This window comes from Eutrema salsugineum, unplaced genomic scaffold, assembly GCF_000478725.1.
Source record: "Eutrema salsugineum unplaced genomic scaffold, Eutsalg1_0 scaffold_10, whole genome shotgun sequence".
Classification (NCBI taxonomy): Eukaryota; Viridiplantae; Streptophyta; class Magnoliopsida; order Brassicales; family Brassicaceae; genus Eutrema; species Eutrema salsugineum.
Window position 1 is genome coordinate 7703760 of NW_006256908.1, and position 15834 is coordinate 7719593.

Below are 15834 nucleotides of genomic sequence, written 5' to 3' on the forward strand. Positions count from 1 at the left end.
CGCTAGTCTTATATTATTGTTTCTTGCAGCCACGTCTTGGAGTATGGGCAATGGAGTCTGACAACTTCCTATGAACAACATAACCAAACATAACTAGATGTACTTTAGTATATCTATTCTTTCAAAATATGTATATGCACAAATATTGTAAGCCAAACTAAGACAAACCAGAAACCAATATTTAGTCATCATGAGTAAGTGTTATTATATTTACTTTTAACATAACATAAACCTATGTACCTGCCACTAAAATTCCAAGAGCAACAACACAACCAATCAACGTTCAAAAGTCTATAATGTGCAAAAAAATTCGCAAGTTAAGGGAAAAAACAACAAAAAGATTGTTTGAATTAGCCTGCTCGAAAAAATTTTAAACAAAACCTTATTAATGCCTTGATTCCAATCTTTTTGAAGTTGAATTCATATGAGAAACAATGGTATGATATTTCTATTGTTTTTTTGATCGAGGCTGTGATGACAACTCAAAGTCTCATTCTAGTACCACTCTTTTCACAAGAAACTGTGATGACAACTCAAAGTCTCATTCTAGTACCACTCTTCTCACAAGACAAGACAATGAAATGTACTTTCTGGTGCAAAGAAGCTGGAGTGGCTTTGAGAGCAAGCAAGCAAGCGCACAATGTTCAAGACCAAAAGAAGATTCATTTTCAAGGCCAAATTTTTTTAGCTGCAAATAACATATGAGTTTTTCTTTTTGCATCTTCATTCCAACATCAGACCCCAATTGCAATTTCTCTTTTGAGCTGAAAATTGTTTGTTTATATATATTCACTAAACTTAAAAACTTAAGCTTTCATTAATTTACTTCAACACCAAAAGACTTCATTTAATACTTTTTGCAGTGCAAAAAAAAACAAACAACTAAACCTCTCCTATCAAACTTCATGAGCTCAATTGAACAGTCTGGCTCAGTCGAGTGAATCGCCATAAGATTGGGAGAACATAGTTCAAGTTTTTTTTTTTTGGCTACTATGATGCCAAATTGTCAATCAGAGTTGACTGATGTTGATAGTCTTAAATGTAAGATTATCCCGATTAGTTAAAATATAATTGTTTTTCCTTCTGGTACGGTTTAAATCAATCAATGTTTTGTAAATCAAGACCGTGTAGCCGGTTTGACCGGTTTTAGTTATACCTTAAACCCTGACTGATTTTAGGGTTCTCCTTATCGGTAAGACAAAAGTGCAGTCGCCTAGTCGTCATCGATCGTCAAGCGACCGAGCTCCACGAGGGTTTTCTCCATTGCAGTTTCAGGTTATAAACCCGGCGACAATTATTCGTTTCTCTCTTTGTTTGGATTCAATCCAAATTGCGAAGCTTAATTCTCTCTACTTATTTCGTTTATTGCGTATTTCATGTTCTGAGACTCTTCTTCAACCCTACAGCTTCCATTTGGACTCTTCTTCAATCTCTTTTTTGGGCTAAAAACTCTTCTTCAATCTCGCTGTGGGTTCATAGAATTTGGCTAAATTTAGTTTAAAAACACAATTATTTTATGTTCTGATGATGAAATTTAAGTGTGATGAATGTTACGAAAATTATTTTCAGTTCTGCTGTTTTCAGTAGATACAATCGCATCATATTGCACTAAAATTTCTGTCTTTTTATTGTTTCCCATCTATATAGAATCTCAGAAGCTCCATCTTACTCGTGAACAACTTCCTCCCAAACAAGCTTCTTCAATCTCAACGACAAAGTAAGTTTTCATTTAGGTTTTTGTCATTCTCGTTGTAAAGTAATCGATAACAAACCTAATGGTTCCCGTTCTATTGTAGAAATTTCACCTGGACTAGTCAAGGAAACGGAACCTATTTATGGAATCATTGTGTCTTGACATTGAAACCAGTATGTGCCTCACATCCTCAGAACCAGAGCTGCCTGTTTCTGAAGATTTTGGGGAGTTCATGCGCTCTCGCTTATCTCAGTCAAAACGACCAGACCATGAACAACTATGCGCTGCCATCGAAGAGCTATCTAAAATCCTAGCAGAAGACAATCTTAGTCGGACACCTGTGGCTTACTTCGCCGCAACATGCAGATCGCTAGACAGCATCTTGTCTGCAGATGCCGAACCACGTTTGGATGTTGTTCAGCCACATGTTGTCATCCTTTCCCTTGTGTTCCCTAAAGTCTCAGCAGGAGTACTGAAGAGGAATGGTTTGGCTTTGCGTCTTGTCCTCAACGTTCTGCGTCTTAGATCAGCCACACCTGAGTGCTTGATTTCGGCATTGAAGTGTCTTGTTCATCTCCTCACAACCGTTGAGTCCGTTATGGGGAACGAAGGCTCTGAATCTTACACAATCTTGCTGAATTTCGTAACTCATTCAGACGGAAAGGTAATTTACAAATTTACTGGTGTTGATGAATTGTGTCTGCATCAGACTTTAACGAACTTCTTCTTTTAATTCCAGGTAAGAAAGGTAGCAAACTCGTGTCTCCGTGATGTCCTGCAAAAATCCCATGGAACAAAGGCCTGGCAATCAGTCAGTGGAGCTATCGCAGAATTGTTCCAGAAATATTTAGACCTTGCCAAATCGGAAGAGGGTTCTAACGAAGGAGCCAGGGCAGCACAGCAAGTGATTTACATTCTCATCACCCTGAAAGAGTGCTTGGCCCTGATGTCGAAAAAGCACATGGCTACTCTGATCTTGGGCTTTAAGAACCTGCTGATTCTGCGCGATCCATTTGTTACAAGGCCGGTGATAGACTCTTTAAATGCAGTTTGTCTTAATCCAGCCTCTGAGGTTCCAGTTGAGGCGCTAATTGAAGTGTTATCTATTGCCGCTGAACCGTTCTCAGCGCATGAAACATCTGCTGATGCCATGACCTTCACTGCACGTTTACTGAAAGTTGGGTTGACGAGGGCTTTTTCCCTTAACAGAGATCTTTGTGTGGCCAAACTTCCTAAGGTGTTCAATGGTCTGATAGGTATGCTTTTGTAACTGCTCCTTCCTGCTTTTTTTTTTGGGTTTCAGAATTTCTTAAAGATACTGCTTTTCTTGTCAGTGAGGTTTATCCTTCTGTTTCCATGATCTTTATGCTTCTTTTTGGCAGATATGATTGCATCTGAACACGAGGAGGCAATCTTTGCAGCAACGGATTCATTGAAGAGTTTGATAGATTCATGCCTTGATGAAAGCTTGATCAGAGAAAGCGTCAACGAAATCCGGAATTCAAACTTGGATGGTAGGAAGTCTAGACCAACAGTCGTTGAAAAGCTGTGTGCAACAGTTGAAAGCTTGCTTGATTACAAGTACCATGCAGTCTGGGACATGGCTTTTCAAGTAGTTTCGGCGATGTTTGATAAATTAGGTAATTACTTTTTTCATTTTCTGACTTTTCATTTGTTTCTTCTTGTTGAAGGTTATTTCCATTCTGAGATACTGACTCTTGTATCTCAGGGCGTTATTTCGAAAAATTATTTGCTTAGTTGTTCATGTGGTAATCCTTTCACTCAATTTTCAGGTGAAGATTCTACATATTTTATGAGGAAGACCCTCAAGGACTTGTCAGATATGCAAGATTTACCTGATGAAGACTTTCCTTATAGAAAGCAGGTAACTTTGATGTTCTAGTCCTGGAGCCTAATGACCATCTCCTGGGGTTCTATATTACAGTAGAAATACTTGAGATAGTGATGTCACTTTTTGATCTGTTAACTTAGCTTCATCGTTGGACCTAAGTACTTCTAATCATAACAACAATATTCTTTACCGTTGCACGTCGGTGACAATATCAGAAATGGGGAGAAATGAAATGTTGTGAGCATATGCAACTATGTCATTGTCAATAGATATTTGGCTGTGTTGATTTCATTTCAAAGTCTCAAAATGCTTGATCTCTTGGCTACACTTCTTGTGTAAACCTTTTTTTGCTTGTGTATTGACTTAATGGTGGCTCTAATGCTGCCAGTAAAGAAATTCTATACGCGAAGTACCTATGCAGAACTTGTTATGTGAACGTTCTCTCATCTTAGTTAGAAATGAATGATTGAACGATAGTAGATGATGCAACATGTCAGTGTATTAGACCTTTCTTCTTTTAGTCATGACTTTTATTTACCTGACTATTTTGTTTAACTGATGTTATATTAATTCTCAGTTGCATGAGTGTGTTGGATCAGCCCTTGGTGCTATGGGACCTGAAACATTTTTAAGCATTGTGCGTTTGAACCTTGAGGTGAGTGATCTGTCTGAGGTAAACGTTTGGCTCTTCCCAATCCTGAAGCAGTACACAGTTGGAGGGCGGTTAAGTTTCTTTACAGAGACTATTTTTAGAATGGTCGAAACAATGAGCCAGAAAGCTCAACAGGTAATTTTTACCTTTACCCGCCGTTTGATATATTCTTATCTTTATTTTTCTCTAATGTTGCTAATTCTTTGTGATGGCAGCTCAAGCTACAAGGTCTTACCGGAGCATCCAGGAGTGTGGATTCTCTCGTATATTCATTATGGGCTTTGCTACCTTCTTTTTGTAATTATCCTGTGGATACCGTGGAGAGCTTTGCGGATCTGGGGCGAATATTGTGTGGAGCTCTTCAAACGCAGACTGAAACACGCGGAATTATATGCACCAGTTTGAATATTCTGGTTCAACAAAATAAGGAAGTTGTGGACGGTAAAGAAGTACTTGCCAATGATGCTAGTCCTGCTACGCTACGAGCCGTAGCTCGTTATGATTCACACCATGCGGCAGCTAATTTGAAAGTTCTGCAGTCGTGTGCTCCTAGATTATTGGATGTATTGTCAAGGATTTTTCATGAATCTGGCAATGATGATGGCGGTTCTCTTCAGGTAATTAACAACCTTGAAGGGCAGGGTATTTGACTCTCATTTAAATTTGGGATACATCATAGAAATTATAATCTCCTTTGGAATATAATATCACTTAATTAAAATCTCACCAGAACTTATTCTTGTTTATGTTGTCTTCTCATTTAATTGGTCTATGTCCCTCTCTGATTATATAAACTTAACGTAATTAGAGCTTATCACAGTAGTTGATAACTTTAGTTGTCTTTCTTTCAGTCTGCAATAGGCAACCTGGTTTCCATAGCGGAGAAAAAGACTGTTTCAAAGCTACTTTTCAATACACTGCGAGAGCTTCTAAAGGCTACGCAAACTGCCATTGCACAAGATGAAAGTTCTGCTAGTGGGATGGACGTCGATAATACCGCAGACAAAAATTCTTCTTCCAATCTTAGGTATTCACTCCCACTTGTAATTTTAGTTTATTAGTTTGCTACTGAGCCAAACTTGACCCTATAAATCTGCATTTCATTTCAGGGCAAGTTTGTTTGATCTGTTAGCTTCGCTTGTACCTGGTTTGGATAGTGAAAAACATCAAGAAGTAGATGCCGTATTCAGTTCTCTGAAGCCTGCGATGCAGGTTTGTAAAATTATCTATTGTGGTGAATGATATATTGTTCGGGCTGTGGCTGTGATTTATTCTCCTAATACATGAAGATGATTTTATGAATTGTGTGGAGGAGGGGTATATGCTGATGTGGATCTTAAACTGCAGGATCCCAAAGGCCAAATTCAAAAGAAAGCCTACAAAGTTCTTTCGATCATCTTGAAGGTATTGCTTTCCTTGCCGTAAAATTCCACTCTTTGAAGAGGTCAAGTATATTGATTCCTTTTTTGTAGCTGATTATGCTCGCTTAAGCGTCCTAAACTTCATCGCTAGTAATCCGTGATTATTTTTTGTTTGTACATGCTGCCTTTCGTTATGTTAAACATTAGATGTCTAACAGAAAGTTCTGTCCCCTATGCACTTATGCGACTTCTTTAGGCCCTTGAAAACCGTTAATTTTAGCTTTCATTTACAAATAAATCTTGACTTACGTCCTCGGTACAAATGTTTCTGTTGTCAGAGTTCTGATGGATTTGTTTCAAAGAACCTCGAGGAGTTGCTTGAGCTGATGCACAATATTTGCCATGTCTCGGCCAAGCGCCATAAACTTGATTGTTTATACTTCTTGCTAGCTCATGCGTCAAGGACTGTAAGAAGCTAAAGCTTTTTGTGTATTTTAGGGAAATACTTCCTCCTAGATTCTGATGGTTTTTTACCCGTACAGGACGATTTAAAGGAGAGAAAGGACATTGTTTCTTCATTTCTACCCGAAGTTATACTTGCTTTAAAGGAGGTACTAAGCATTGCTTGAACTGTTTTTTGTCAAACTATGATCGTGTAAGATTCATTTTTCAGGTCGCTGCTGTTTCTGCAGGTAAATAAAAAAACAAGAAGCAGAGCCTACGACGTGCTTGTTCAGATTGGGCACGCATATGCAGATGAGGAAAATGGTGGAGACAATGAGAAATTACATGGTTACTTCAATATGGTATGTTTAATATATTCCTAACAAGTCACTGTAACATTTTTTTCAGGATCTTGTTTTTCATTTTTGCATCAAGATGGATTGTTGACCTCTGCTATAACCGTCACAGGTGGTTGGTTGCTTGGCTGGAGAAAAACCTCAGATGATTAGTGCTGCTGTTAAGGGCGTAGCTCGTTTGACATATGAATTCTCCGATCTTATAGCTAGTGCTTACAATTTGCTTCCTTCAACATTTCTTCTCCTCCAGAGAAGAAATAAGGAAATTACAAAAGTTAGTCCTTATCTTCCCTTTCAAGAGGCCAAAACTTTATTTTGCTGCGAGTTATCCATTTGTCTAAGTTGTTTATCAATGAAATTCTTTGAATTGTTTTCATTCTCTGAAACTTACAACCAATCTATTTTGGAAAACAGGCAAATTTAGGTTTGTTGAAGGTGTTGGTGGCTAAATCTCCCGTTGAAGGACTACACGCGAACTTAAAGAGCATGGTTGAAGGCTTACTGAAGTGGCCGGAAGGAACCAAAAACCTTTTTAAAGCAAAGGTGCCTGCCGAAAATGGCATCTTTGGTCTCTAAAATATGAATATAACATTTTCGCAACTTTGCCTTCTCACACACACGCTGACGCACACACTTACACGTATTGCACTTTTGCTAGTAAATAAACTTTGTTGCTTAGGAGCAGCATGCATACTAGTTAATATATATTTATATTAGGACTTTTTTTTGCGGGTTCTTGTTCTTTTTTTAAGAGTCATGTTGGTATTATAGGTGAGGCTTCTGTTGGAGATGCTCATCAAGAAATGTGGCACGGAGGCTGTCAAGTCTGTGATGCCTGAGGAACATATGAAACTCCTGACAAACATTCGAAAGGTTTGTTAACAATTTTCAAAATTGTTTAGATTTCAGTATCGTGAATGTTCTGTATCTCATACATATTCTCTTGGTTCATCTCAGGTCAAGGAACGTAAAGAGAAAAAATATGCAGCTGGCTCTGAGATGAGTAGATCGCAGCACTCAAAAGAAACTTCATCAAAGTACATTTCCAAGTCAATTAACAGATGTTCTCATACAAGTTTCTACGTGGTCAGTTACTAATTGTTATTGACTTGTGTCTTCCAGGGCTAGCCGGTGGAATGATACCAAGATATTTTCTGATTTTGCGGATGAAGACGAGGACAGCGATGGAGACTACATGGATGGGCGGTCGCATGGCCGTAGCAAGGCTTCCTCTTTGTTGAAATCTAAAGCATCCGCTTTGAGGTTGGTTGTAATATACACATTTTGGCAATAATTGTGACTCGCTGTGCTTTTTTGGATATACCTACCTGATGGCGGTGACGTATTACAGATCCAAGAAAAATCAGAGGCAGAGCCATCTTGAAGTTGACGAGTCAGATGATGAACCACTTGACTTAATGGATCGATACAAAACAAGATCAGCTCTTCGATCAAGTGAGCTTCGCAAACGGAAAGCTGACTCGGATGAGGAAGCAGAGTTTGATGTGGAAGGACGGCTAATCATCCATGAAGGAGAGAGAGGTAAAAAGAAGGAAATCTCTGATGCAGATTCGGATGCCAAGAGCAGCAAAGGTAGCCGTTTCTCTGTAAACACATCGAGGAAGAACCAAAAGCGAATAAAGACATCAGAGTCTGGATACGCTTACACAGGCAAAGAGTATGCAAGCAAAAAGGCAAGTGGCGATCTTAAGAGGAAAGATAAGCTTGAACCATATGCGTATTGGCCACTTGATCGCAAGATGATGAGCCGTAGACCAGATCAGCGGGCAGTTGCAGTCAGAGGTATGTCTAGTGTGGTTAAGATGGCAAAGAGGATGGAAGGCAAGAGCGCTGCAGAAGCACTTGCCACCACTAAGTTCAAAAAATTCAAGAGGAGTGGTCAGAAGAAATCGTCTGGGAAGAAGAAGAAAAGCAAGTAAACAAGTGGCATAAGCTTCCCACCATGTTCAAGTTATCAGAATAGTTTATTTAATACACATTTTTTGACTGATGAAACTTGAAATACCATTTTGACCATTTTGTATTGTAATCAGATTTTTAAATTGGTTTTCAGAGTTAATACTGGATTGTTATCGTCATTGGATCCATCTCTACCAGACTGGTTAAAACTTAAAAAGCAAACTGTAGAGTAGTTAAGAGCTAAGTATCCTTGGATACTCCTTAACTATTTCAAATCTGATAACTATTTCAAATCTGATTATTTTGCATAACTGAACCCATCCGGTCCTTAATTCTTGCTGAAAACTACAAAAAAGTTAGCATGACAATCGAAAGGTCTCACAATTTTCTTCTATAGAAACAATTGGTAATTCATCATTTTGTAGTTTAAAACACTCGTCTTTACTACGGGTTTTGTAACATCTCTTAGCACTAGTTACACTACATTACCTTTTTAGGGGACTGAAACCTACTGGAGAATAAAATTATTCAGTAACTGCGAAATTCACATAGCATAGCAAATTCCCATCAATCCAAAATTTATACCAGTTCAAGAAGTTTGCATTTGTAAGTAAATTCCGCAGTGACCAAAACATTTTATTTGGGGGGGGGGGGGGCAAAACGTTTCTGAAAGTCATTATTTCTCAAGAAATAAACATTTCATAAAGTAATAAGTACATTTTCTACTGCATTTGAAAAATTTCACATGAATATATCTGACATGTATTATACAAGTAAAAATGACTTTAAGAAATGATATCTTTTTAGTTTTCATTTTCTTTATACATTTTCTTAATGCATTAAAAAAAATAACGTAAAGAGTATAAGTCGAGACGAAATGCCCAAATTTCCATCTTCTTCAGTAAACGCACGCCGCTCATTTTGAATCCACACACCGCTCATCTCTTTGTTCTGTTCTGGTTGGTGACCTCTCACTTCTGTGTTTTCTTTTTTAAAATATTTTTGTGTCTCGTATGTCAAAAACGGTAATCAATCTTTTCCACTTTTGATAAGTTTGCACACCGTTCAATAGATAGATTTTTTTTTAATGAAAATTGTAATCGAAAGGAAAGGCTAAGATACCATGCAAAAATCTAGAATCGCTCTGTATACAGTATATAGGACAAAGTCCTTGACAGAAAAGAAAAGAAAACTAAATACGAGTAAGGAAACCTTACCCTGTCTTATATATTTTTCTTAACGTATAGATAACCTTAAATATATTTTCAATAACCACTTTAATGTCTTACCAAACTAAATAAGAAGAAGATATGCATTACTTCAAGGGCCCCTTACTTCAATTGGTATCAAAAAGATCTCACCAAGGCACCAATAGTGAAGTGGGTTCATCTCTCTATATATGGAGGTTTCCCACTGGACTAGAGACACGTAGGCACATACGTCATCTCTGATCTCTATAACCTTACAAGAATATAAAAACACTAATCCCTACACATCAGTAGAGACACCGAACAAAACACACAAATCCCCATAAAGACAGGGATCACAAAGATTGTTACTTTACTCTCTCTCTCTCTCTCTAAATTCTATACGTTTTCTGCAGCAAAGGCAAAGGCAAAGCAATAATGAAGGAGGAGAGAGAGGATGTGTTGTCATGGCCTCTCATAGGAGAGACGGAGAAGAAGTGTATTATTACTGGTGGAATAAAGGTGGAAGTGAAGAAGCAGCTATGGCTTGCTTGCCCTCTAATCGCAGTGAGTCTTCTTCAGTTTTCCCTGCAAGTAATCTCAGTCATGTTCCTCGGACATCTTGGCTCTCTTCCCCTCTCCGCCGCCGCCGTTGCTACCTCCTTCGCCTCCGTTACCGGCTTCACCTTCCTCGTCAGTTTACTCTTTCCCTCTCCCTCTCTTTCCCTCGACATATATAGTATATATACACGTAATATTCCATATTTCTTTTAGAGCAAAGTTTGTTTTTATGAGACACCGAGAATTAGTTAACATGCCTTTAATGATATGATATTTATATTTAGCATTTTTTAAAAAAATACGGATAGTCGTTAATCGGGCGCGCTAATGAAACCTTAGGTGTTTGTAGACACCGATTAATATACCATTCTTTTATTTTTTATTTAACTAAGACAAGTCTTCTAAAAGTTAAAAAAATACACAGCCGCTTAACGGCTTAAGAGCAAGGTTAATATGAATTAATTTTTGCGGGTATAAAGTGTAAAACGGCTAAATCCAATTTTTAGAACATTAATATTCAAGTAATCAATCTGCTTAAGCAAGTAGTATGATAGTTAAAAAAAAAAAAAGAGGGGGGAGAGTCTGATCTTAAACAAGATTGGGTGATGATTAGTCTCTCCGTAAGTTTAAACCTAGTACAACGTATATCAAAATGATAAATAAAATAATAATAACTAATATAAACTATTCAGCTACGATGGAGACATGGAGTTACCTTGTCTGATTAACTGAATTTTTAAGTTGCATGTGCATATTTGATTCTTTTAAGCTACTTTCCAACAGCTACAAGCACAAACACATTTTGTCATTTTTAGGAGAAAAATAGAAACGCCAAAATAAACAATAAAAGTTGTTTTGTACAGTTGCTATTGATTATTTTGTAGATACCAAAGTATGGTTACGAAAACATCAAATACATACTCTATAATTTTGTTTCTTTCCTTTTTTTTTGGGTTATCCACACATGTCGTATTGAGCGGTGAATGATATCGACAGTCCAGAATTTAAAAATTGAACATGTCCACTTACTTGTAAAGCAAGAAATCTAATCATAAGAAAACTATTCACCTTTGAACAGATGGGAACAGCAAGTGCGTTGGACACAGTTTGTGGCCAATCATACGGAGCAAAAATGTACGGGATGTTAGGGATACAGATGCAAAGAGCAATGCTTGTTCTTACACTCTACTCTGTTCCTCTCTCCATCATTTGGGCCAACACAGAGCATTTCCTCGTCTTCTTCGGCCAAGACAAATCCATCGCATACCTATCTGGCTCCTACGCTAGATTCATGATCCCTAGCATCTTCGCCTACGGTCTTCTTCAATGTCTCAACAGGTTCTTGCAGGCGCAGAACAATGTGTTTCCTGTGGTGTTCTGTTCTGGAGTCATCACTTCTCTTCATGTGATCCTCTGTTGGGTCTTGGTGTTGAAATCTGGTTTAGGTTTTAAAGGAGCAGCTGTTGCGAATGCGATTTCGTATTGGCTTAATGTCATTCTCTTGTCGTGTTACGTCAAGTTTTCGCCTTCTTGCTCGAAGACCTGGACTGGTTTCTCTAAGGAGGCTCTACGTGATATCATTCCTTTTATGAAGCTAGCTATTCCTTCTGCACTTATGGTCTGGTAAGTCTAAAAAGAAAATGCCATAAGTAATTGTTTACTGGAGGTAACTTGGAAAACAAGGTTTGTAGAAAATAGATTTATTGATATAAATGTGTTGATACTTGATATGCTATCCAATGTGGTGATAAAATTACTCTAAATTCAAAACCAAGTTGAGATTTGATAAATATTGCTTTTCTTAATATTTTTAATTGCTCAGTTCCATTTATTTAGTATCCATTTTTAGTATCTTGATTTTTGGTGATGTTGTTTGAGCAGCTTAGAGATGTGGTCCTTTGAACTTTTGGTTCTCTCGTCCGGACTTCTTCCGAACCCGGTTTTAGAAACTTCTGTCCTATCAATATGGTAAGACTATATGTTTTCGTGACTTTTATCTCTTCGTCATATATAATTCAGAACAAATTTAATTAGTTCTTGGTTGTGATTAAATTTAGTAATAATTTTGTTTTGCAGCCTTAATACATCAGGAACAATCTGGATGATCCCATTTGGCCTCAGTGGCGCCGCAAGGTAAGTACACCAGTAAACCATATATAACCAAGGACCAAAAGACCTTTGTTCTTAATTAGTGTATGTGGATACTGCATCAAGATTCAATACTCAGATATATATGCAGTATCCAGAATCAGCATATAATTAAGCATGAAACTCAGTACTGTTAGATGTTCCTTTAATTTGGAATCTGCAGCACAAGGGTGTCAAATGAGCTAGGTGCAGGGAATCCGAAAGTGGCTAAGCTTGCGGTTCGTGTGGTCTTGAGCATTGCAATCGTAGAGAGTATGCTAGTTGGTTCGGTTTTGATACTGATAAGGAAGATATGGGGATTCGCTTACAGTAGTGACACGAAAGTAGTCACGTATGTAGCCTCCATGTTGCCGATTCTTGCCTTAGGCCACTGCCTAGACAGCTTCCAAAGCGTTCTTTCAGGTTTATATATACATACTCCTCGCGTTTCTTTGCTTACAAGTAAAGTTAAACCACCCTATAACCACCATTCCGGTTTTGAAACTCGGTTTAGACTGGTTATATGCTTTGTTTTCTTATTTTAGTTTATTGTTTCCGGTTAAAAGGGGTGGCTAGAGGATGTGGATGGCAGAAGATTGGAGCTTTCGTGAATCTTGGATCATATTACCTTGTCGGAGTTCCGTTCGGTTTGTTACTTGGTTTTCACTTTCACATCGGTGGTCGGGTAAATTAATTAGATTCTCTCTTCTCATCTCAAATTTTTTCAAATCAGTTGATTTCAAAATTCAAAGTTAACCATATACAATGTCAAAAAAAAATGTTTAAATTTGTGAAGGGGCTTTGGCTGGGAATCATATGTGCACTCGTCGTTCAAGGTGTATGTCTTTCCCTCATCACCTTTTTCACAAATTGGGAGGAAGAGGTAAACAATCTGTATTGTAATTTAAGTATATTGCGTCTCTATACAGATATATTTCGTAATTAATTAACATGCCGTGGGGGCTATGAGCCTATGACTGTGATAGTTATTGATTATGATATTAATGTTTCTTGGTTTTTATATATTTATATATAATCGATAGGTGAAGAAAGCTACAAGCAGAGTTGAGTCTTCTTCAGATGTGAAGGATTTTGCAGCCGACAATGGGTCTACTATTGTATGCTGAGAGCTATATATTTTCAAAAATCAGAATATGTATATTTTGATTATGAACCCTTATAATTAAGTTGGGGATAATTTCATTAAGAAGTGTTTATGATATTTCTGTTGCTTTTCAACTCTATATGGGGCCCATTTACCATGGATTGTCTGATAATTTGTTTTGTTCTATTTAGGGTTTACTTTCTCGGGCTTTTACAAAGTTGGCAGCTCTTTTTTTTTTCTTTTTCTTTCTCGCAATTATATTTGCAAACGACGTCGATTTCTTGTTCTTAGGGTTTTTCTGAATCATTGCAAGAAGTAAACATTTCTGAATTCTGACTTTGGCTTTAGACCAGCCACTTGTGACTTGTGTTGAAAAAAAAACATAAAAGTAATTAATGGTGAGGATAACTTGCAGCCGAATTCTCAAATTTTCAAAACCCTACTTTTGGTTGGGGACGCAAAGCTCAAACCATGGCTTCAACTCGCGAGCCCAGTCTCATAATCCCACTACAAAAATGATCACTTCGTCTCTTCGAGACGACGTCTTAACACGAAACACGTGGCAAAATCGAAGTTTTTTTCAATGCAGAAGAGTTTCTTCTTCCCATGCTCAGATGGCTAATGATCATCAATCTGTGACGATTGAGACATTTGATGCTTTGTGTGAAGAAGGGAAAATAATAGAAGCCGTCGAGATCTTAGAGGATAAGGGATGTGTTGTGGATTTGCCTAGGCTTCTAGGGCTAGCGAAACTATGTGGTGAAGCAGAGGCTTTGGAAGAAGCTAGGGTTGTTCATGCCCGAATCACCAATTCTCCTTCTTTAGATGTTAAATCATACATCACGATAATCAAAATGTATTTTGATTGTGGATCCACTGATGACGCATTGAACGTGTTCCACGAAATGCCCGACGAGAGAGATTCAGAGACTTGGTGTGTTATGATGAGGTGCTTAGCCAAGAACGGAGATGGTGAGCTCGCTATAGATATTTTTACACGCTTCAAAGAGGAAGGTAACAAACCAGACAAGGAGATATTCAAAGCCGTCTTCGCTGCGTGTGCTTCGCTAGGGGACGTTAACGAAGGGTTGCTTCATTTAGAAGCTATGTACAGAGACTATGGCATTGTGCCTTCAATGGATGACTACGTGAGCGTAACAGAGATGTTGGCAGCAAGTGGTCACTTGGATGAGGCATTGGAGTTTGTTGAAAGAATGAGTATTGAACCGAGCGTTCAAGTGTGGGAAACACTGATGAATCTCTGTTGGGTTCATGGGGATCTAGAGCTGGGAGATAGGTTAGCTGAGTTAGTGAAGAAACTAGATGCCTTAAGGTTGAAGCAAGAGTCAAATGCAGGTCTTGTAGCAAAGAAAGCATCAGACTCGGCCAAGGAGAAACTAAAGGAAATGGTGGAAATGCGACGAAATCCTCAGTGGACGATGAGAAGAGAGAGTAAGCATGAGTTTACATCAGGAGATACTTCACATCCAGAGAGTGATAGATTAATGGCTGCATTGAGGAGTTTGAAAGTGCATATGTTAGAGATGGGTTTTGTCCCTGCGACTTGGTTGCTTGATAAATTGGAAGACGAGGAGAAAGAGCAACAACTTCTTTTTAGAAGCAACAAGCTAGCCTTAGCTCGGGGCTTGCTTTACTCAAAGGCTCGTGCTCCCGTGACTGTTTTACAAAATTTGCGTATCTGTATTGATGGCCACAATACATGTAAGATGTTGTCACTGATAACCGGGAGAAAACTGATAACAAAAGCCTCAAAAAGATTTCACCATTGCGAAAACGGGGTCTGCTCCTGCCAAGATTATTGGTAAGCTCTTTATTCTTCAAAACCTATCCTCTCCAAAACCTTAATGGTGATATACTCAAGCCTGTTGGAGATTTTCTTCCTTGCTTCATTTATATGTTCTAAGAAAATATTGACTGAATGTTTCTTTCCCATATCACATTGGTATGTTATATCGGTTGGAAATAAGTCAATATTTAAATACAAGGATCAAAGAAACAAGAACTCCATGAAATATAATTGTCATTGTTCAGAAAAATAAAAAGCTTCAAAGAAAAATTGCAGGAGATATCTTATGCAAACGTAGAAGAAGATGAAACTAGGCTTCTATTGTAAGGAGATGGAGAAGATATAACAACAGACATGGCATAATCTGAAGGTAATGATGATGTACGTCCCTGTCTCCGATGGTGGCTTCAAGTGCAAGTCATCTCCGTACACATTAGGATCGGATCTTAGCGTTAAGGCTCTGACTATTCTTCCCTGCAAACCAGTCAATACAGAGCTAGAGTCGCCATTTTTGATCTATTAAAAATCTAGAAGTGAACAAGTAACTAAAGGTCACCGAACAATGCACTAGCGAGACATGTATGTATTCATAAACAAGAAGCAGATGGTTTTTCTCAGCACAGCATCCATAAAGTTTAAGAAGTCTCTGTTTCCTTGTCCCGATTTTAAAGAAAGCTGTTTTACAGCAATTAGCTAGCGTTCCATCTGATAGCCTTCCTTGTATTTGAAATTTCTTTCCCTCCCTCTCTCATTACCTTGTGTATGAGAT

The 15834-nt window shown here is 38.1% G+C and overlaps 3 protein-coding genes across 3 annotated transcripts; all 3 read left to right on the plus strand.

The window, feature by feature from the left end:
- The first annotated feature begins 1191 nt into the window (after positions 1-1191).
- Positions 1192-8457, plus strand: LOC18027007 (RRP12-like protein). The gene is made up of 20 exons (XM_006410517.2): positions 1192-1275; positions 1648-1717; positions 1797-2357; positions 2433-2949; positions 3076-3333; positions 3487-3578; positions 4123-4332; positions 4413-4814; positions 5049-5224; positions 5307-5409; positions 5545-5601; positions 5897-6025; positions 6101-6169; positions 6251-6364; positions 6471-6632; positions 6773-6901; positions 7130-7231; positions 7316-7395; positions 7481-7621; positions 7710-8457. Exons 3-20 carry the CDS (start codon positions 1836-1838, stop codon positions 8296-8298), a joined length of 3852 nt encoding a protein of 1283 aa, XP_006410580.1. The 5' UTR covers positions 1192-1275; positions 1648-1717; positions 1797-1835; the 3' UTR covers positions 8299-8457.
- A 1338-nt stretch (positions 8458-9795) lies between these two features.
- Positions 9796-13444, plus strand: LOC18027008 (protein DETOXIFICATION 15). Its single transcript, XM_006410518.2, has 8 exons — positions 9796-10158; positions 11105-11649; positions 11908-11994; positions 12103-12159; positions 12338-12576; positions 12720-12838; positions 12950-13036; positions 13197-13444. Exons 1-8 carry the CDS (start codon positions 9904-9906, stop codon positions 13278-13280), a joined length of 1473 nt encoding a protein of 490 aa, XP_006410581.1. The 5' UTR covers positions 9796-9903; the 3' UTR covers positions 13281-13444.
- A 209-nt stretch (positions 13445-13653) lies between these two features.
- On the plus strand, positions 13654-15084 carry LOC18026541 (pentatricopeptide repeat-containing protein At2g34370, mitochondrial). The gene has a single exon (XM_006410519.1). The coding sequence runs from the start codon at positions 13654-13656 to the stop codon at positions 15082-15084; it is 1431 nt and encodes a 476-aa protein (XP_006410582.1).
- The last annotated feature ends 750 nt before the right edge of the window (positions 15085-15834 follow it).

What these genes read in the sequence shown, in the direction of transcription:
- LOC18027008 (XM_006410518.2), top strand. Translation starts at nt 9,904, where the DNA reads ATGAAGGAGGAGAGAGAGGATGTGTTGTCATGGCCTCTCATAGGAGAG. An exon ending in CTTCCAAAGCGTTCTTTCAG is followed by an intron (nt 12,577 to 12,719) that starts GTTTATATATAC and finishes TCCGGTTAAAAG; the next exon opens with GGGTGGCTAGAGGATGTGGA. An exon ending in TCACAAATTGGGAGGAAGAG is followed by an intron (nt 13,037 to 13,196) that starts GTAAACAATCTG and finishes TATAATCGATAG; the next exon opens with GTGAAGAAAGCTACAAGCAG.
- LOC18027007 (XM_006410517.2), top strand. Translation starts at nt 1,836, where the DNA reads ATGGAATCATTGTGTCTTGACATTGAAACCAGTATGTGCCTCACATCC. An exon ending in ATGATGGCGGTTCTCTTCAG is followed by an intron (nt 4,815 to 5,048) that starts GTAATTAACAAC and finishes TCTTTCTTTCAG; the next exon opens with TCTGCAATAGGCAACCTGGT. An exon ending in GAAATAAGGAAATTACAAAA is followed by an intron (nt 6,633 to 6,772) that starts GTTAGTCCTTAT and finishes TTTGGAAAACAG; the next exon opens with GCAAATTTAGGTTTGTTGAA.
- LOC18026541 (XM_006410519.1), top strand. Translation starts at nt 13,654, where the DNA reads ATGGTGAGGATAACTTGCAGCCGAATTCTCAAATTTTCAAAACCCTAC.